This window comes from Pithys albifrons, chromosome 2, assembly GCF_047495875.1.
Source record: "Pithys albifrons albifrons isolate INPA30051 chromosome 2, PitAlb_v1, whole genome shotgun sequence".
In the NCBI taxonomy this organism is placed as follows: Eukaryota; Metazoa; Chordata; class Aves; order Passeriformes; family Thamnophilidae; genus Pithys; species Pithys albifrons.
In genome coordinates, this window is record NC_092459.1 from 98,879,761 (window position 1) to 98,900,086 (window position 20,326).

At 43.9% G+C, this 20,326-nt stretch overlaps 1 protein-coding gene across 3 annotated transcripts in view; it reads left to right on the forward strand.

Annotated features, from left to right (window-relative positions):
- Window positions 1-2,658: 2,658 nt before the first annotated feature.
- Window positions 2,659-20,326, forward strand: part of MIA3 (MIA SH3 domain ER export factor 3) — a 28,219-nt gene continuing 10,551 nt past the window's right edge. For 2 of the 3 annotated variants that reach the window (XM_071579194.1, XM_071579202.1), the window contains exons 1-8: window positions 3,049-3,256; window positions 3,889-4,022; window positions 9,279-9,365; window positions 10,936-13,882; window positions 14,805-15,086; window positions 16,593-16,651; window positions 17,921-18,052; window positions 19,268-19,289. In XM_071579194.1, coding sequence (XP_071435295.1) covers window positions 3,100-3,256; window positions 3,889-4,022; window positions 9,279-9,365; window positions 10,936-13,882; window positions 14,805-15,086; window positions 16,593-16,651; window positions 17,921-18,052; window positions 19,268-19,289 — 3,820 coding nt within the window. In that variant the 5' untranslated portion in view covers window positions 3,049-3,099. Of the gene's footprint in view, window positions 2,726-3,048; window positions 3,257-3,888; window positions 4,023-9,278; window positions 9,366-10,935; window positions 13,883-14,804; window positions 15,087-16,592; window positions 16,652-17,920; window positions 18,053-19,267; window positions 19,290-20,326 lie in introns of those variants that run through there. The other variant, XM_071579211.1, reaches the window with a different exon arrangement.

Consider the following 20,326-nt stretch of genomic DNA (forward strand, 5'->3'; position numbering starts at 1 on the left):
TAATTGATAGTTAACGTACTAGACTAATGACGATAAACTGTTACACAGCATCACTTCTTTAACAGTGCCATCTTCTTTGACTGTCCTTTATAATTGTACCTTGTGTGAATGCCTCGTTGATCCTTGGTGTTCCCCACGTATGTCACTTCCTGCAACACTTCTGACCTTTTGCTTGGTCAGTGCCTTAATTTCAGCATCCAGCTCACCCACTTCATTTGTAAAAGTCCTCATGTTTGCATAGAAAGATATTTACATTTGGCTTGTTATTTTAATTTTCCTGTGTCATACATGAGTGAGAGGCTTTGCTGATTCTTAGATAAGCTTAGCTAACTGATCTTGTTGGTGGGTATCAGTTATTTTAGTAGATATTTTAGTGCAGAAGAGAGAGCTGCTTTGTAACTGTAGATACACACAAAATGTTAGATTCCTCATGATGGGGCTAGTTGAAAATATGTGTTACCAATGTTGGAGTTGAAGACTGAAGGAAATTTTGCCTAAAATCTCGAAATTGAACTAAGTAAAATGTTTCTGTCTTGTGTCACACACTGTGGAAAGCTGTGTATGTTAATAAGTGGGTATGTTTTTACTCTGAAAAACTCGACATTGTAGGGAATGCTGGACAGTTACAGTGGTAATCTTGTGTATACATATCAGCTATGAGCTGCTCCTTATTGCACAATAAAGGCAATGACTTATGCAAGAACTATGTGATCTTGTTTTTCTTCACATCTCCCTTTCTTGCCCTCGTCTTTATGACCAATAGACACGGTTACCTTTTATCTTGGTCTTTTAATAAAAGATAACCTTGATAAGATTGTGCTAATGGAAAATTACTAAACAGCTATTTCTTCACAAGAGATTGGACCTAAAGATGGGGGCTTTAGAACACCTAAAAGATGTGGGCTCAAGAAATATTAATGTTGGGGGGAAATACTTGTCTTTCATTCATACAGACATCATAAAATGTGACTTGAATACATTTACTTCTATATTGTAAATTATGACAAAGTTCACTTCTAGATTTTCTGTGTTAGGCTCTCCTAGAGCTTTTTATCAGGTAGTATCAGCAATGGTAAATAGGTATCACCTAATTTTATAGGAAGTGAAACACAAAATGTCAAGAAAGTTATGGGGGGCCTACAGCCTTGGTACTGCACTAGGCCTGAAGAACGTATACAGGCACATGGGCATGGGGTGAATGAATCCTTGCATTCCTGTAGCATGTGGATCCTTGGGATGGACAGGGCTGTAAGAACAGGCAGGATGTCCAAGGTACCAACACTTCATTGTGGCACTAAGGAAGATACCTGTTTCTACCTTGATTTTTTTTTATAGCGTGATTAAAGTATTCAACTGGTCAAAATGGAGGCTGAAAAATACATATTTTTTTCAGAGATTACATAGCAGTAACTAAGCTTGGATCTCAGGCTCTGTGTGATGGGGAAATGAGAGTCTGTAGAGCAAAAATCAATAGTAATGAGGATGGGAAAAGAACAGATGCAATTACCAGTGTCGATGGTTAACTCTTGAGATGTACCATTTAAAAGAACTCTTAAGCAAACCCCGTAGCTGCCCAGAGTTGTCCTATGACATCCACAAAAGAAAAAAAAAAAAAGCAGAATCATTCACCTTGACTATCAGTTCTGCTGAGTACCTGTTCATTTGGGGAGTCACTTCAAAATTTACCTAATGGAAAGTGAAAAAAAAAATTACAATTAATTAGCAAGAGGACTCTTACATTACCTGTCCCTTCTTGGCTGCATCTTTTATTCTCTTCATCCACTCAGAGGCTGTGCTGAATAACATGGGACTGAAAAGAAGGTGGGATAAAGAGTTTTGGTTTTCAGCTGTTACATTAGCATTGTGACTTCTTGCAGTCATCCTGCTATTTTAGATCTCTGAAGCAAAATGAAGGTGATGGATGTGTAAAATAGTGGAATAGTAACCCAAAACATTCTGGGATTCTGTGATTTTATGATTCTCTTCTGCTCTGCCCCTACAGAGCTGCGCAGCTTTCCTTCACCAGAACTGCTTCCGACATTGCAACTTCCATTCAAAGTAGATTATAAGGACCAGAAAGTGGCAAGTTCAACCCTGTGCGTCTGATTGAATTCACGTTGTTGGTGATTATGGTTCTAAAAATCTTTCTTTCTTTTATCATTGCAACATAATTCCATGAATGTGAAATGTGTAATTTTAATGAGGGGACAAGGTATTTATTTCTCATTAACTATTCACTGTTTTGGTGTTACTGTGTGTATAATAAGCCAAAGTCTTCTGCTCTCAAAACTTTGGCACCTGGTGAGATTTTGGGATTGTCCTGTGCTAGGCCAGGAGTTGGACTCGATGACCCTTGTGGGGGGCCCTTCCAACTCAGGATATTCTGTGATTCTGCAAGCAGAGGCACAGATGTTCACAAGCAAGTCTATCGGTTTGCAAACATTCAGTAGTTAAAATGTATCAGCAAGTGGAAGCTGCAGATACAGAAGGGCCAGGATGGGCCTGGGGGGGAATCCCTGCGTTTTCAGCTGCTCGGTGTGAACGCTGCACTTTCGCCAGCGGTACCACGGATGAGTGAGCTCCTCATCGCAGCTGTAACCTCAGGCTCTCGGAGGTCAGCGACGGACGTGGAAACTGCTCGGCGGGGCAGGAGGGAGCGCAGCCAGAGGGGTGTTTGGATCTGTCGTATCCTTACAGGGGGCAACTACATCCTTCCTGAACCACGGTCAGGCCGCTGCGCCGCTCGCTTCTCTGCTGCAGAAACCCGCTATTAACAAGCAAGAATAAGGGGCAGGACCTTCCCTCTTGTCTCTGAGAGGGGCTAGAAGAGCCTGAAAAAGAGCCGGATTCCTGCCAGGCGCGGCGGCGGGATCGGAATAGGGATGTGGATCGGGGTGGGGATGGGCATGTGGATCGGGATCGGGATGCAGTGCCGGGAGAGAGGGAGGGTCCGTGCGCTGCCCTCCTCCCGCCGCGGCGGCGGGGCCGCGCTCGTCCCTCCCCCGCCACATCGCCCTCCCGCCGGCGCTGCTGACGTGTCTGCTCCCTCCCTCTGTCCTCCCTCTCTCCCTCCCTCCTTCCCTCCTGGCGCCTGCCGACATGGCCGCAGCCCCGCCGGCGGACCCCCGGCTGCTGCTCGCCCTGCTGCTGCTCCTGCCCGCGCCGCCCCTGCGCTGCTCCGCCGCCGCCGCCGCCGCGCCCGGCCTGGGCCGCCGCTTCGCCGAGCGCAAGCGCTGCGCCGACCCCGAGTGCAGCAGTGAGTGGGGGCGGCGGGGGTGGCCCGGGAAGGTCCCGGTGGGCGAAGGTGCCTCCCGGAGGCGCTTCCCGCTCCCTTCTCCTCCCCGGCTTTGCCACAGAAAGTGCGGAGAATCGGGGGAAATGGGAACGCGGCGCCCACGCGCGCCGTCCCTCTCCTCTCGGCCAAGTTTTCAGATCCCCGCAGCTCCGTGGGGTTTTTCTTTTCCCTGCAAAGCCCTCTCGTTATAAACCCACTCTCTGGGTGTTCTCTCTGCGTGGGATAATTTCAGGACTGATTCGCTGGGGCATGGATGTCATCTTTTTAATGTAACATTATTAATTAGCTCCACAGTGCTCCTCAGAATGTAATTCTCCAGTGCTTTGTCAAACGTTTGTCTTGATCAGAATACAGCATACTTGCCTTTTTTTTTGCCATAATTTACCTTTTTTAAGCTCTAACTAAAATAATCTTATATTTCAGTTATACTTTCAGTTGAGTTCTTATCTCTTGACCCAGTCTGGAAAATAGGAAAGCGGTGCTTGCGGGGACGACTTGTTTACTGACAGTTGGCAAAGTCCCTTTTAGTGAAACTGGTGTTTCATTACTGCTATATTTTAAGTCGTACTCTTCTCTTTGTTTCCTTTGGACAGTGTTAATGTGCCGAGGGAAGGCAATGCGGGATTTTAAAGGTCCGGATTGTCGCTTTGTAAATTTCAAGAAGGGAGAAGCGGTGTACGTATATTACAAACTAATAGGAGAATCAACAGAGCTTTGGGCTGGAAGCGTAAGTACTGTAAAGCATTTCTTCTGCTTGCTCTTCTTGGTGCTTTCAGTTGGCAATCTATTTTTCTTGCTTTTGCTTTGTAAGGGAACACATAGGGTTTTGAACGTGGCTAAGTCGCATAGTGAATGCCATGTTGTCTTGAGACCAGAGGGAAATGGGATGCGGTTTGATCAAACCTAAGTGCTGTGAAAAATGGGCAACACTAATGTGTGCTAAAAACTGTTAGAAAACTGCCTTTGTGTTGGAAACGTCCCATTGCAGTACTGTAAGTGGTGGCCATGGGCCTGCCTGGAAGCTGAGCCTCCTTTCCCACCTAGGGAGGCTTAAGCCTGTGCCTGTGTTTTCCTATGACATGATCTCATCCTGCACTTTGTAATCCTGCTGAAGATTGTTCCATGTACATGTTTTAATTGCTTTTCTCTTCCTAATATTCATCTGCCTTTTTCCTCTAAGCTACATGCAGATTTGGAGGGGGGGGGGAAAGTAGTAAAACTAAAAAGGATTAAAGTAAATTTGATTTTTAAAAGGTCTGTCTTTCATCTGCACCTTAGCAGCTTGTAGAGTAGTGGCCTTGTCTGAGTCAGCGTCTTTGGGCAATCTGAGGGGCTTCTGCTAACAGAAAAGGAACATCCCCATATTTGCAGTTATTTCATAGAAAACTCCTCTTGACTTTCACAAGCACGTTATTTGCCTGACAGAAAGAGAAGTGAGATGCCCCAGGAGAAGAGTGAGGTTTTTGGGCTTTCCTTGAAAATGCTGGCAGTCTGAAAGTGGCTTAAACCTAGTCCCTTTTGCCTCCTTCCCATGCTTACCCTGTAACCCTTTTTGTGTCCAGATTGTTTACTTCAACCTCCTGTCTCACTCTGGTCTTCCCAAGGGATAGATAATTGGGACAGTGGTCTAGGGTGCTTGAAACCACACCTGGGTCTTGACTGTGGGTCTAGTGGTTTAGTGAAAATCAGGATGTATCACTTTCTGTAACCACTTTCAGACTAGGCGTGGACAGCCAAGCTCTCAGTAGGAGCTGAATCCTATTAGAACGATACAGAAGAGAGTAGAAAAACTGCAGCACGTGGTTCAAGAAGAGTTTATAATTGTACCATGCTGGTAATTCCCTTCTGACATGTACTGTACCATAAATAATCTGGTTAATTAGCTAGTACAGGTTTCCAGGGCTGCCAGTTCTTGAGACGCGGAGTAGCAGCGTGGGGCCAATTTTGCATCTTCTAACAAGGTGCAATGCAGGCTGCAAGATCAGACAGCAGATTAAGATAATTGCTGAGTTAATATTCAGTTGAATTATTCACTGATAGGAAGATCATGCAACAGTTAGGTGTGTCTCCAAGTTAAAAGAATGTTTGCTTTGAGTTTAACAAGTAAAAGCTGAAGTTGGCATGTCTGAGAATTAAAAAGCTCCATTTTATTTGTTGTAATTTTTCAGTTGTGTTACACTGTTTTCAATGTTCCTTTTAGGGCTGTGCTGACAGACTGATTCAGTTTATTTCTTTTTTCCCTGGTTTGACTGACTGCTGCTACATTAATTGTCAGACCACAACAGCCAGTGTGGAAGCGCTCCAGTGGGGTCTGAGGTGCTTGTCCTTGCATGTTCAGTCTGCCCCTGTCCCAGCCTCACACATAGCACTGGGGGCTCTCTCCTGCAGCGTGACTTCCCATGCCAGGTTTGGCTGAGCCCCTTGATTTCTCATGCCAGGTTTGGCTGGGCAGCTTGATTTATGCAGCCCAGCCGTGTCTGCTGTGTGCAGACCTGGAGCTAGGGGGAAGCTGCTGCTTGCTAATTAAAAACAGGCTACCCAGTGAGATCTCCCATCAAACGAATTCCAATGGAAGGTATGTTACCTTCTGACATTGCCCTTTTGGGATCTCATTGTGCCACTTCATGTGGGCTTTGTGGGCATCATTTGATCCCATGCATCTACCCTGCTGCCTTTTTCCATTCCCCAAAGTTTCTGGGAGGAAAGGATTGGTTAGGGCATAATAGAAACTTTGAAATCAAGGGATAATGACTATTCTGATCTTCAGGTGTGGGCAGACATTAGGGGAATGTGTGCATGAGAAGCTTCTATATTGCAACATGGGGCTTATTTCAAACAAATTGTAAATACAGACTTTGATCCTGAAATCAATTTGGAGGAGCCATGATAAATACAGTAATATTTCTGACCTGAAGAGAGATAATCTGATAAGAAAAGGCGCCTTTCACTAAGGCTGACAAATCTATGGGAGTTAGGTCTGGCCTTTATTTGCCTTTGCTTTTCTAATTCACTCCACCCTTTCAAAACATTGTTGATTTTTTTTCCTTGTGCCAGCAAATATGTTGTATTTTGATGAAATAGATCCCTTATTTTGTGATCCCAGTCATGTATACTATATTGCTTACAGAGCACATGCTATGCTCACTGGGTATTTAGTATGTGAAAAAATTCTGAAACCCAGTAGTATATTCTATGCATTATATAGCATGCAGTTTTCAGCAGAGCTGTCTAAACCTCATTAGTGAAGCAAAGCCAAATGCTTGGAAAGTATTGCATGACCATAATTTAATAGTCATTTTATGTTATGAATTTCACTAATACATCAGTTCCAGGAAAATGCTTGTTGGTTTTTTTGGGGTTTTTTATTGTTTGGGTTTTTTTGTCCAAAAGGTGGAGCACATCAGGTGCTCTTGTTGTCCAGTGCATTGTTTACTGCTGTAAAACCAGTCTCCTCTTCAGCATCAACCTTGTGTTGCGTACTCCATCAAGTTGTTATGTAGACTCTTCTGTGCAGGGTCCAGAACTCCAAAAGTACTTCAGATAATTCCAAGTAAAAGTCCATGCTTTTTAACATAAGCATTTTGTCAAGTACACTTTAAGATTGTTATTTTATCTGATGGCAAAGGTATGAACTTTATGATTCAAGGCTGAGAAAACTATATCTGGCCTAACATTAGAAGAAATGGACTTGTCTCCAGATTGTGGCTTTTCTTGGGTGTTTGTCTTTGGGTTTGTTTTTTTCTTTTCTTTGTTTTCAAATCTTGTGCATAGGTTAATGAAAATGAAGATAGCAGGGGTAAATTTAAGGAAAGGGAGGAAAACAGGATATGTCTGGAGGACCCAGAGGATCAGGGAAATTCTGAGTTTTCCTAGCAATGCCATCATTCAGCAAGGGCAGACCAAAAGAGCTTATCTTTATCCCATAATGCAGTTTTGGGTACCTGTGATGCCTGTGCTTTAGGGATGTGGGCTTTAAGACAAAACATTGGAACCTCTTCTTTTGCAGCTTTCTGGTAGATGGTGTGAGGGTCTGGTTTCTTGGTCAGTGAATGTGCTGCAGCTGCCTGTCACACGTGGGCACTGGTGGGGACAGATGCTGCACACAAAGCTACATGTTTTGACCATGCACAACATTTTAGCTGGGAAGAGAGTGGATATGGATGGTACACTTTCTTCTCCCTCATTTACTTGGCATTCACAATGCCTTTCCTCTCTTGTGTCTGCAGAGAATGAAGAATGTTTCCTTTATTTGCACAATGAGGCATTTTTTCCCTTACAAGAGAGGAATTGTAGGGAGAGAAGCAGATGAAATTTTGGGCTTGCAGATCCCATATGGCTCATAAACTACAGAAGTGGCAAACTGGGTCACTGCAGAGGACTTGTATGGTCAGCAGCTTGGATTACAATAAATAAGTTTCAAATCATGATGCCTGATTATAATGAGAGTCACAGAGATTAGCAAGGACACTACTTTGAAGCTTCAGCTTTTGTTTGCAAAAGGATTGTTAAAAACTAGAGTAGAAGTTTGGAGAGAAAAACAAACTAATTTAGAATAAAACTTGTATACCACACAAGGACAAGCTTTTGATTTGACTTGTCAAAATTAATTTCCCATTCCTGGTAATTCTTGATAATAAAGTGCACACGTTATCTGTTTTTTGTAAGAGTGTATGTGTTTACAAAAGGTGGGGAGGGAACAGTCTGTTGTTTTTTTTTAATATATGTGTAGCTAACTTCAGAGATCTCAACTATGGAAGGTAAGATTTGAATGAAAAATAGTAAAAAAAGGAAGTCCTATAATGCGTCAGTGCTTACTTTGCTTGCATATCAAAATAAACACCCAAAACATTTTTAGGAGATATTATTTACCTGATACTATTTTCCTCTCCTTTTTTCTATGCCATTGTAAATCCAGAAAACTTCAGCCAAGGTTAACCTATTTCATTGCAGTCAGCGTAACAATACATCTATCTCTGTACCCCTAATTGTTTTGACATAACTGGTTTCTTTTTTAATTTGGTCTTTAGCTGAGTGCTCTTTACAAACAAACTCTTCAAGAATATTGGCAATTGTCATCTTCCTCCTATAACAAATGATTGAGGAAATGACCAACATTATTTTTCCCCCCGGATATTTTGGTCGTCTAGGAACTCTGTACTTTTCTGGGTGTGTTCTGCTAGGTTCTAATTACCTGAATTATCTAATCTGTGTAGTGATAGCATTCTATTAATATTGGCTTCTTGTCAGCTGTTGTCAGAACTCTCAAGCGAGAGCATTACTGTGTAGATCTTACCCGATGATTGATAAGAGAGATTCTTGTCTTCCACTGTTTACCTTGGCTTAACACGTCAAGTTACTTGAAAATAGCCACTGTGACTGATTTTTGCTCGTGTTAGCCACTGAATATCAACAGTGCATTTGCAGCGTGGGGTATATTTTCCACACAGGCTTTAAAATAATTAGTACCTCAGGTACAATTTTGCATTTTCCTACAATCTGCTTTAAGAATTTTTTTTTTCCATAAATTACAAAGTAAGCATATTCTGGGCTGTAATATTGTGTATAAATGTAAGTCTTATTAACTAAAGATCCTCTTCTGCTTGCTACTTCAGAAAATCCTCAAGGCATGTGTGGTGCCTGTGAGGGCACACAATAGCAGTTAAAGTACATGAGCCAGAATGTGTGGGCTTCGTTCCCAGCTCTCCTAATAATGTGTTATAGGTTGGGCTTTAAAACACAAACAGTAAAACCTACCAGCCTCACCAGGCTGTTGTGAAATGTAGTATAAAACCTCAATGAAAACTCTTGCATAAACAAGGTATCACTGGTCTTTTATTCACTGTGTTAAACTTCATTTAGGATACTTGAGAGTCAGTTTGACATATTTGTTACTGGTGTCTGCAGTTAGGATTTTTGACATAGTTGCTTGATTTCTAAAGCTTCTTTACTGCTTTTTGTTTGCTTCTGTTTCTTTTTTTGGCAGGTTGGAAGTGATTTTGGATATTTTCCAAAGGATTTACTTGAAATAAATCATAATTATTCCAATGAGGAGCTAGAATTGCCAACAGATGTAAGTCTTCTTTGTTTTTTTCTTTTCAGTTGGGCTTCTTACTGTTTCTTAACCTCAGCATTCAGTAAAATCCCCAAGGAGGAGAATATCAGTGATTTTTAGTAACTTTTTGTTAGTAAGCAGCTACATATGTGAAAAGGTGCACATATGTGTGTGGGGTGGAATGTTTTAGCAGCTCAGTAGGTGGATGGCTGTGAAAGCATCAGCCCAAAATGTGGGCATTGATCTTTCTTTTCTTGGATGTTATGGTTTTCTTCTAATGGAATCTGTTTGGATTGACCTCTAGAAGTGCCAGTAGCTGGCTTGCACATAGGCAGTTTAGTATGTATTCAAAATGCTTTCTTTTCCCAAACTTTCCAAGTTTAAAGTACTATCAGAAACAAAGAAAACCTGACACACTTAGCCCTCTGATTCTAGAATTGGTCCTTCAGCCCTTTCATACATGAATGGCTTTCATGCTCTACTAGACAGTAAATCCAGAGTTATGTGAGTAAGGACTCTTTGAGGCTGCAGCTTTAGATGTGCTTGCAGCCCAGAAAGCCAGTTGTGTCCAGGGATGCATCCAAAGCACTGTGGCCAGCAGGCCAAGGAAGGTGATTCTACCTCTCTGCTCCACTCTGTTGAGACCACACCTGCATCCAGCTCTGGGGTCCCCAGCACAGGAAGGACATGGACATGTCACAGCAAGTCCAGAGGAGGCCATCAAGATGATTGGAGGGATGGAGCACATCTCCTATGAGGAAAGCCTGGAAAAGAGAATGCTTAGGGGTGAAATAATTGCAGCCTTCCATTACCTGAAAGAAACCTACAAAAAGATGGAGAGAGAGATTATTTACAAGGGCATGGAGTGACAGGACAAGGGGGAATGCCTTCCAACTAAGAGTAGGTTTAGGTTAGATAGTAGGAAAAAATTCTTTGCTGTGAGGGTGGTGAGGCTCTGGAACTGGTTGCGCAGGAGTCATGGATGTCCTATTCCTGGAAGTGTTCAAGTCAAGGTTGGAAGGGACTTTGAGCAACCTGATCTTGTGGAAGTTGTCCCTGCCCATTGCAGGGGAGTTGGAACTAAATGATCTTTAAGGTCCCTACCGATGAAAACCATTTTATGAAATCATGTTCAGTGTCTTGCACTGCTTCTATTTATTTTTCAGAAATCGTGTAACAGGGAGCTTCTACTTGGAATACTTGGTCATTTAAGGAGAGACTAGCTAAAAGAGATCATGACAAGCATGCTTAGCAACATTTGTTTTCTTCTCTTCACTGACATTCAGTAATAGACTTGTTCTTGATTCAGGATATATGGTGATGAGTAAAGTGTAATACTGTCAGCTCTGTTTCTGACTTCCACTTTGTTCACTTGGAGGTCTCTGGTGGCATAAAGCCAAAAATTGTGAGTCTTTGGGCAAAACTCCACTGCTTTCAGAATTTTGCTTAATGACTCAAGGGGTTAGTTCTGCATGATTAAAATAATTTACTTTGCTGCTGCATCTCTCTAACTAGTCAAATGGATTTGGTCTCATTGTTGTAAGAAAGAAAATTATACTTTTTGACTACATATTGTTTTTCATTTCAGGAAACAGACTTTGTTTGCTTTGATGGTGGACGGGATGACTTTGATAATTATAATGTGGATGAGCTTTTGAAGTCATTGCAAGAGACGATAGCAAGTGAAGGGCAAACTGAATTGAGTGATCCGGGAACAAAACCAGCTGAAGGAACAGAGAGAGATAAAGAGATTGAACAGGATGATAGAGTAAAGTCCCTTGGTGCTTTGGAGACAGACAAGCAAAGCACTGAAGAAGACAAAGAAGGCCTCGTCTTGACAGACGAAGTAGACAGTTCTCTTACAGAAGGAACTGAAAATGCTGGGGGAGACTCCAGTGTCAATAGTCACACAGAAAACTCTCAGGGAGATCAAATTGCACATGAGCACTTGAAAGGAATGCTACATGGGAAATTAAAAGGGCTAGAAAGTGAAAATACCAAAAACACTAGTATTCCTCAGGGTGAAACCAGTCAACTTGACCAAGAGAATGAAGAAGTCAATGCCTATATGCTTTTAAACAGAGAGCTCTCTGTGAACTTGAAAACAAAATTTGGCTCAACTGCTGATGCTGTTGTATCAGATGATGAAGTGACTCGCCTTGTTACGTCACTGGAAGATGATTTAAATGAAGATTTGAGCATTAATCCTCATGATGCAGAGGAGGAGCCAGACTTTGAAGATCAGTCTGCAGAAATCCCTTTGCTGTCTTTTATGGTAGAGAATGAAATTACATCCCCAAAGGATTTAGAAGATGATGGAAACAATGACATTGAGTCACAAAACCATGAACCTGATGAAGATGCAAAGGGTGCTAGAAAGCTAAATAACCAAAGAGACAATGAGGAGGAACCCAATTCAGATGCATTACTTCTTCAGGATGCCTTCAGTAGGAGCGAGACATTGGGTGACAGTGGAAGTGTGGACAGGTCTGAATCTAAACAGACAAAAGAGAAACAGGATGATGTGGTGCTAATTAGTAAAAGAGAAGCACCAGCAACAACTCAACCTGAGGATCTCTCCAAAGAACTCCTTGGGGTTAGAAAGGAACCTGTAAGTACAGATGATCTGAGTTCAAAAGAAAAACCAAACAAAACCAAACAGTTTGAAGTGCAGCTCACTGATGGAACAGAGTCACGTACTGGAGCACTGAAGAGTACACCTGTGCCTGATCCTCCTGCTTTGCCTGGTCTAGAAGATGATCTAGAGTCCAAATCATTTATTAAAAACAAGCAAGATGCTTTACAACCATCTGATGATGATATCAACAAATTTCTTGAAAGAGCGCCACTTGCTCAGATAGAGAAAGGTGAGAAAAAGTTTGAGGATGATACCTCAGAGGAGGTCTTGGAGAGTGATTTAAAGCACAAAAGGTCACTGGACAAAACAGAAGGGAAAGGAAGAGCTGAGAGCAAGTCTTCTGCTGATGTTCCAGCCAAACCAGTAGAAGAGGTAAAAAATGCATCTCAAAGTGAATTAGGAGATACTGACCTCTTGAGAGTGAAAGTGGAGCATGGAATGCCTGCAGTGGAGAAAGAACTTCTTGGACATGAAGAAGATTTAAAAAAAATAAGGGAAACTGATAATGAAAATAAAATAACTGCCTCTCCTAACAAAGAACTGGAAATAAAAAGGAGAAGCATGAAAGAAAATCCTGCAGGGGAGGAAGACCCAAGCCATAGCAGAGCTGTTGAGCAACCTAGGCCATGGGAAAATGAGACTGAGTATTCAGAGGCAAATGTGAATGAAGAACCTTCAAGAAATTTTGGAAAGATGCCAGTATTTGAAGAAAGCATTGAGAAAAGTTCCCCTGAAGAAAAATCAAAAAGCACTGCACAGAATACTAATACAGAGAATCTTACTCAGCAAGGAACTGCTCATACTGAGGATGCAGACTCAGATAGAAATCATGACACAGATTTAGCTAAAGAAAGAACATTAAGACCAGAATTGCAATCTGAAGAGCCAGATGCTGAAGATTACCCTGACCTGAAACGTGTAGAAGATGAGCTACTGGAAGATGAGAATGCAGCAAGTGCTAAGCTGTCACAAGCAAGGGCTGCAAATATACAGGGTGATACACTACATACTGAAAATACAGATTCTGAATTGGAAGGACTAAGTGAAGCTGTTTCAGGAACCCCAAATCCTACTTATAAAACAGGAAAGGACACAAACTTGGTTTCTAAGGAGGATAACAAAGCAATCAGCATCCAAAATGCAAGTGAGACTGGGAACAAAGATGCTGACGTACCAGTGAGAAAAGATGCTCAATTGAATGAGATGGAACATGTAATGGAAGATTATGAGGAGTCTTCTGAAACTGAGGAATCACCAGCTCTGGAAGAAGATAATTTCCAATCTCCTGATGAAGAAGACAACAATTACTTTGACCAAAGGAAAGATAATTTCCCAGAGAGCATTTTACAGAAAGACTCAAAAGAGGTGCAAAATTCAGAGCATACAAGAAATGACCAGCAGCAGCCTGCACATTTCCCCACCCCTGCTGACAGCTCAGCAGCCACAAATGGCACTGTAACAGACTTCAATGAGTCTGTGCAACAGCTCACAATAATGAGAGATTTTCTTGATGAGAAGCGTGTGATGCGCCTACAAAAGTACCTTGGGTTCCAACATGTGGTTAGGATAGAAGGCATGTTTCACGACATGAAGGTGGAGATGGAGCTTGCACGCAAGGCAGGCCATAATAATGGAGACATAGAAAAAGCCTTGGACCAGATACTTGAGTTTTCAGAATCTAACATTATGGATGTCGTAGGAAAAGTTCTGGATTCCAGAGTGGCAGAAAATAAAGAGGAGGTGGTGAAAGAGATGGATTTGTACGATGAGGAGAGTGCACTGATGGATGACATTCAAGAATTAATATATTCTTTAAGGAGTAAATATTCATCTGCTAGTGAGAGTGTCCCACTTGCATCTGCTCCAGAACAGGAAGATGACCAGCTGCACATTCAAGGTAGGATGTCAAACCAGTTAATAAATAGATTTAACAGAAGTAAAACTCTACCCCAGGCAATGCTATTTAACCCAGAGATGCCTTAAGAAGAGTGTGAGGGAGTAGAATTAAAAGAGGCCTTGTGAAATCCAGGATTTTGCTTATTTTTCATGCATGTTTTCAACGTTTTGATGAGTTGGCTCAGGGACAATCCTGAAAGAAAATGTTTGTTGAGCTCAGGATGTCTGTTCTTACATACCAAGTTCTGTGTAAAATAAGTGGGATCCATGCATGGATGTGTCTAGACGTAGTCAGTCAGGACATGTCTATACCTCCTTAAGAAACAGGGATTGATATGTAGTAGTTCACATATACTGAATTCTCTGAAGGGTTTAGAACAGCCTTTTTTCCCTGAACTAGTTAGCACCTAATTATGAGAGATCCAGTGATTAATGCAAAGTTCAGGTACTAAATCCCTGCACCTAATATCTCTGGTGTCTCGTCGTTTTTTTTCCCCACATTCATAAAAGGGCATGTAGGTGGAAATACTGAACAAACAGATCTCTTGACTGGGGAAGAACCAGAGATAAGTCTGCTGCAAACTTGCTGGTTTTTCTAGCTACTGTGCAAGATGTTCAGATACTCTCCTAGCAAGGCTCCTTTTACAGCAGTACATGCTAAGTATGTGATTTCTGATAAGGTCATGAGTGATGAAAATACTTCACCTTGCAATGTTTCACCGCAAGGTCAGTGGTTGGTATCTTGCATAAATTTCATATGAACATTTAATTAGATGTTACTGAAAGCTGATTGAGAATACACAAGCAGAAATACTTCAAAAGTGTCAAGAAAGCTTTGTCAAATGCAATATTTCATTGAAGGCAGCGGTGGGTAAGAAATACACATTAGCTCAGTGCTTTCATTCATGTCTTGTCTGTCACAGATGATGCAAAAGAGGCTGAATATGACAGAGTTACCATCAGAAACCCGAATGCCATTGATGAAGGCAATCAGGAATTTTGGCAGCTTGAAGATAAGAGGCCAGAGCGACCTTTTGAGGAGGAAGAGAGGGTTCTTAATGTTCCACCTGAGCATGAAGAGGCCAGTTTCTCAGATAATGGAGAAGCCAAAGAAGTGTATGACAGTGAAAGAGGATCGCTCCTGGAAGACACTTCCTTTGGATCAGTGGATTCAGGACAGAGTGCCCAGGAGGACATTGCTGCAGGTAACCATTGGAAATTGGGTTATTTTCTTGTTTTGCTCTTGAAGAGGTGCATGGTTGAATGCATTTTTATGCAGAAACCAGGTGTTTTCACCGTTGCTGTTAATCCTAATGGCTGTCCTTGATCCGTGGCAGTCCCGTGTCGTTAACTCAGCACAGCGGTTTTTCTATCATTTTGCAATGTAGGAGTAAGAAAAGTGCTCCCGCTGTGAGTGCTGTAGTTACAGCTCTGTGCTTGGGTTTGTGGACTGTGTCTCAGGATGGTAGTGGATAAAGAGCAGAAATCGCTGGAAGCCCAATTTTGTTCTTCCTTGCAGGGACTGACAGCCGAATAGTCATGTGCTGTAGACAGGACTGCCCATAGAATCATGTGCCCTCTCTTCTTGCTCCTTTTAGCCTGTGTCTCTAGGCTGTATCACTTTCCAGGAAAGATGTGTGCAGCTTCCCCCTCAGGCAGTTCAGTAATTTCTCTGTGGGTTGGAGTAGGAGAAATGTTTGACTCTCTTTGGCTGAGGCCTTATCCCTCTGGAGCTGGAGTGCTGATCTGTGCTGACTCGTCATTGTGCCAAGAAGGGGTCCTATTACTGTCATTTTCCCCTGCCCTGTTTTGGCATGACACCGTGTTTGACTCTGTCCTGGGTGCTAAGCTCAGCTTTTCTACATTCACCTCTGACTATGCTTTATAAATCTGTCTCCACAAAACAATTCAGGCATATCTTGCTTAGTTTTTGGATGCTCCTGTGGTGCTGTACCATCCCCTGTAGCTTTTGAGATCTGGTGGAAACTCTAGGTTGACTGCAAAGGCACCTGATGAATTGTAAATGGTGGATAACTTACATGGTTAAGCAATCAGATGTTCAGCTGTATTTAAGACTTTTCCTTCCTTAAAGGTGGTTAAATGCTATTTGCCAGGATTTCCTATGAAGAATGGTAGAAGTGCTGTGCAGTGACTGGGCTGATGCTGCTGAGCTGTTGGTCACAGCAGCTGTTCCCTGGTGAAACAGGCAGGTGGTGGCTGTGGAATCTGCTGGCCTGGACTCATGGCAGCAGCAGCAGCAAGAGGAGGGCCAGGATTCAGGTCAGGGTAGAGGTGGAGATGGTTTAAAGCTTATGCCGTAATAAGAGGGTACCAACAGCTCAAGGAGTGTTTGGACAGTGCTCTAGAGCACATGGTGTGACCCTTGGGGATGTCCTGTGCAAAGCTGGACTCCACGATTCTTGTGGGTCACTTCCAGCTCAGGATTTTCTGTGATTCTGTGAGCAGTGCTGGGAAGGATCACCAGCTGGGAGATGAAAATTGTGAGCTGCTGTGTTGCTGTTCACGCACTGTCAGAGGCAGCAGGCTCAGCAAAGCCCTGCTGCACAGCGGTGTCCGTGCCCGTAACGCAGCCTTTCCGAGGACATTTAGCCCCTTCCCCGGGTGCCCTGGCTCAAGGAGGGGTGCGGTGCGGGGCTCCCCACGCACTGTCCCTCCCCGCGGTGACACTGACCCCCTTCCCCCCCGCGCAGGTGCCGACGGGGCGGACGCGGGCGCCCCCTGGCGGGCGGCGCGGGAGCTGCTGCGGCTGGTGAGTGCGGCGGCGCGCGCCGTGACGCGACGGGCGGGGCGGGGACCGAGGGGCGGGGGGGGGACCGAGGGGCGGGGCGGGGACCGAGGGGCGGGGCGGGGACCGAGGGGCGGGGCGGGGACCGAGGGGCGGGGCGGGGACCGAGGGGCGGGGCGGGGACCGAGGGGCGGGGCGAGCGCCAAGGGGCGGGCACGGAGGGGTGGGGCAGGGGTCGAGGGGCGGGGCGGGCGCTGCGGGGCGGGGTGCGGGGCTGGAGGAGGGCTGGGCTGACGGGCTGGGCTGACGTGTGCCTGGCGCTGCCGGGCCGCCATGGACCCCGCGGGAGGCTGCGGGCCGCCGGCCGAGCTGCCGGCGGGGCGGCGGCTGCTGCAGGTGAGGGGAGCGAGGCGGGGGCGGTGGGCGGGCTGGGAGGAGCGGCGGAGAGACCCCGCCGGCCCGGCCCGTACCGTGACACCTCCCCCCTGAGGGGCTCACCCCGCCGTGCCCCTCTGTGGGGCGGCCTGGCATCCCCCGCCCCGCTGTGTGGGGCAATCCCGAGGGAGCGGAGGCGGCCGCTGGTGCCCAGGAACACTGCTGGGCCTCCCGGGGTAGCGGGAAGAGCCCGCCCCTGGCCGGGCTCCGCAGGAACAGGTGCGCGTCCTCCTTTCGGTCCCTCGCCTCTGTCGGCTGCAGGGAAGGTAGGGAGGGAGAAGGTAAGTAGAAGGAAGGGAGCAGGCAGCGGCTCCCGTGCGGCCCGCACAGTTTGTGTCCCGAGCGCCATGTCATGTCCCTGTCGGCCCTGTAGCCTGTGCCAGGCGCTCACACCTCCCCAGGTGCTCTCTGGCCTCCAGGGAGAGGAGGAGATACACGGCATATGACCCTGTGACCAGGGCGACAGCTGGGAAAAGATCTGAGCCATTTTCCCTGCATTGTTACAGACGTCCAGATGAAAAATACTTTGGGGTTTTTTTCCCCCATTTCCTCCCATCCTTACAGCCTTATTTGAAAGCAAGTCAAATAGCTACCAGTGCTGTGTGACACAAAATGTGCACCCCAGCAGGCTGCCACTGCCAGGTGTCCTCCCGATACTCAGCTTTCCGTTGAAACGCAGACACTGAGCTGCTCTGTGGTTTCCTTGATTTTCGGTTTTCAGTTTGCACAAAAACTGCAAGAAGGCTCTAGATGGTTCTCTGGTTTTTCAAGGGGGATATAAGTGCCTTGCAGACTGTTTATTTTGCCTGACTATTTCATGAAAACATACTCATAGCTGTCAATGCTGTCGGTTTTCAGTTGGTTGCCACCCTGCCTGAGGAAATGCGTCCTGGGCCTGATTTCCATGGACTTCCGTGGGAGCCTGTTATTATGACCGCCTTAGTGGGAATTGTCACGCTTGCTATTTTTTTCTGGAGAACCTGCCTTTCAGTGAGTATTCTTCATGCTTGCACGCCTGCTGATGTTTCACTTACTGAGCAGTCCTTTGTATGGTTAAACTGTTTCAGCACTACTGGGCTCAAAGTAATGTGTAGTTTTTGTGTTTTTACTTTTTCTGCTTAGAGCATTAATGTGAACTAAATACTGGTCTGAATAGCTAAAGTGAGTTGCAATTTTCTTTGAGCTAAGAAGCATTTTCTTTAAGCTGCTAATTGGAGATCTCTTAGCAAGAGGCAATTTCGAAACCAAAATAGAGGCATATGATGTAAATAAAGAAGGCTGAGGAAAGGGTCAGCATATCTTTGAAATGGGAAGCCTTCCATGTGCTTGAGCCTGTTGCTGACTACCTCCAAAACAAACAGTTAATCCCTCCCTGTTTATGTTGTCCAACTGCTTTCAAGCACTGCATTTAGACACTTAAAATCCCAATACTAATTCTCACTGGGGAGCCCCTTCCTCGCTCTCCTCCTCATTCTACATTTGTCCTCTTTCCTACACGGATAATTATGTGCAAAAATATCATCACCAGCTCTTGAGTATAGGAGTATATCTCCTTGGGAGCTGAGATGAGAATCCAGTAGGCCAATTTCTTTTACAGCTGTCAAGTACAGTCATGATATGCTCTAGAAATCTGTGGAATGTTTGCCTGACAAAAATGAATTAAAACTAAATATTATCTGTAACAATATTGGTAGTTTTTTCCTTGCTTAGTTTTGGTATTGAATACACTGGGTCAGTTTCAAATGCAAAGCAGTGTTAATAGAACAGCTTAAAAATGCTTCTGAAATTCTTTTTTTACAGTGTTAATTTTGAAACAAGCACCTGTCATTGCTTTAAAGGGATCAGAACTGGGATGCAAGTGTGTTTTTTGTTTGTTCATGACTGTGGTTTGATGCAAAATTGCTTCATTTTGTTTGCAAATTGGATATGGGCAGTTCCCGCTATCCGTTTAGTGAGTGAGTAAACAGACATTTACTAAGGCTTTGGGACAGGGCTTTAGCCTAGAAGCTTTTATTAGAAAACAGCCTAAGCTCGTTTGTAGTGTTACTCAACACTTGTTGGCAGTGATAGATGTGTTTTCCATATGCTGCTTTAATCTTCATATAAGTGATGACTTTTTTTTATAAGGAAAATGAATAAAATTTTTCACTTACCTCCTTTTATGGCTAATCCTTTTTCCTTTTTTTTATGTTCTCTCTTCTGTAGGTAAAGAGTCGAATTTATCAAGGTAAGTTTCTCAATACTTTTTGGTGTAGTTGGTGCTTAGGCATGTAAAAGTTTTGAAGATTGTTAGTTTGTTTCAGAGGACCAGGTATTCATCTTCACTCCCTCTCAAGAGGAATGCTAAATCCAAGGTTGGGGTGTAAACTTGGCCAGTAGATTAGTTAAATCTGAGGATTTAAATTTTGCTTTTGATAATGCTTTGATCAGGAGAAACAGTGCAGCTCTCACCTGCAAAATAAAGGGCAAGGAAAAGCTCCACCTTGTTCAAGAGAAATGTGAATCATTGGTTTACTGGTGTGATAATCACAGGGTGGTTTGTTTTGGTTTTCTGACCATCAGTGGACCTACTTGGGCTTGCTGTTTATCTTGGAAAGCAGGAGCTGGTTCCTCTTGCCTTTTGGGGTTGAGATGAGCCCAGAACTGACTGCTGTGCAGAAGCAGAGAGACCCTCTAAATGTAGACCTAAATGTGTAGGTATTCCTGTGGCTAGCACATTGCTTTCTTACAAGAGTATTCCCCAGCTCAGATTTAAAAATTTAAAATATACTGAATGAATTAAAGAAAAAAGGAACTTAAAGTAGTGTGATTGCTGAAATTCATAATTGAATACAAAATGAAAATATGGAGGAATTGTCTTCACAGGAACTCTCTGTCTTTTCCTCACAAACCATACTACTTACCAGTCATTCCTCTCTAGTTTCGTTGTGGTTATACTGCAGTTTCCTTCTTTGCAGTTAATGCAGAATTGATGAGCTGAAAGAAGTCCATCTTCGATCTGTAAGATGATTTTTGTAGTGCAAGAAAAGCACTGATATTGGTGGTGTAGAAATTACTTAGCAACCTACCCTAAGGCAATGAGGAACACAGGTGTAATTCCACCCCCATAAATATTCTTCTGTATGATGCTAGACAGAAACTATTGAAGCTGGGAACAAATAGATATTCTTCAAGCTTGATAAAAGTACTGTTATTAAAATCTTTATCCTAAATAATAGAATATTAACAGTGACAAAAATAGATTACATTTAGAGTCACAAAGAT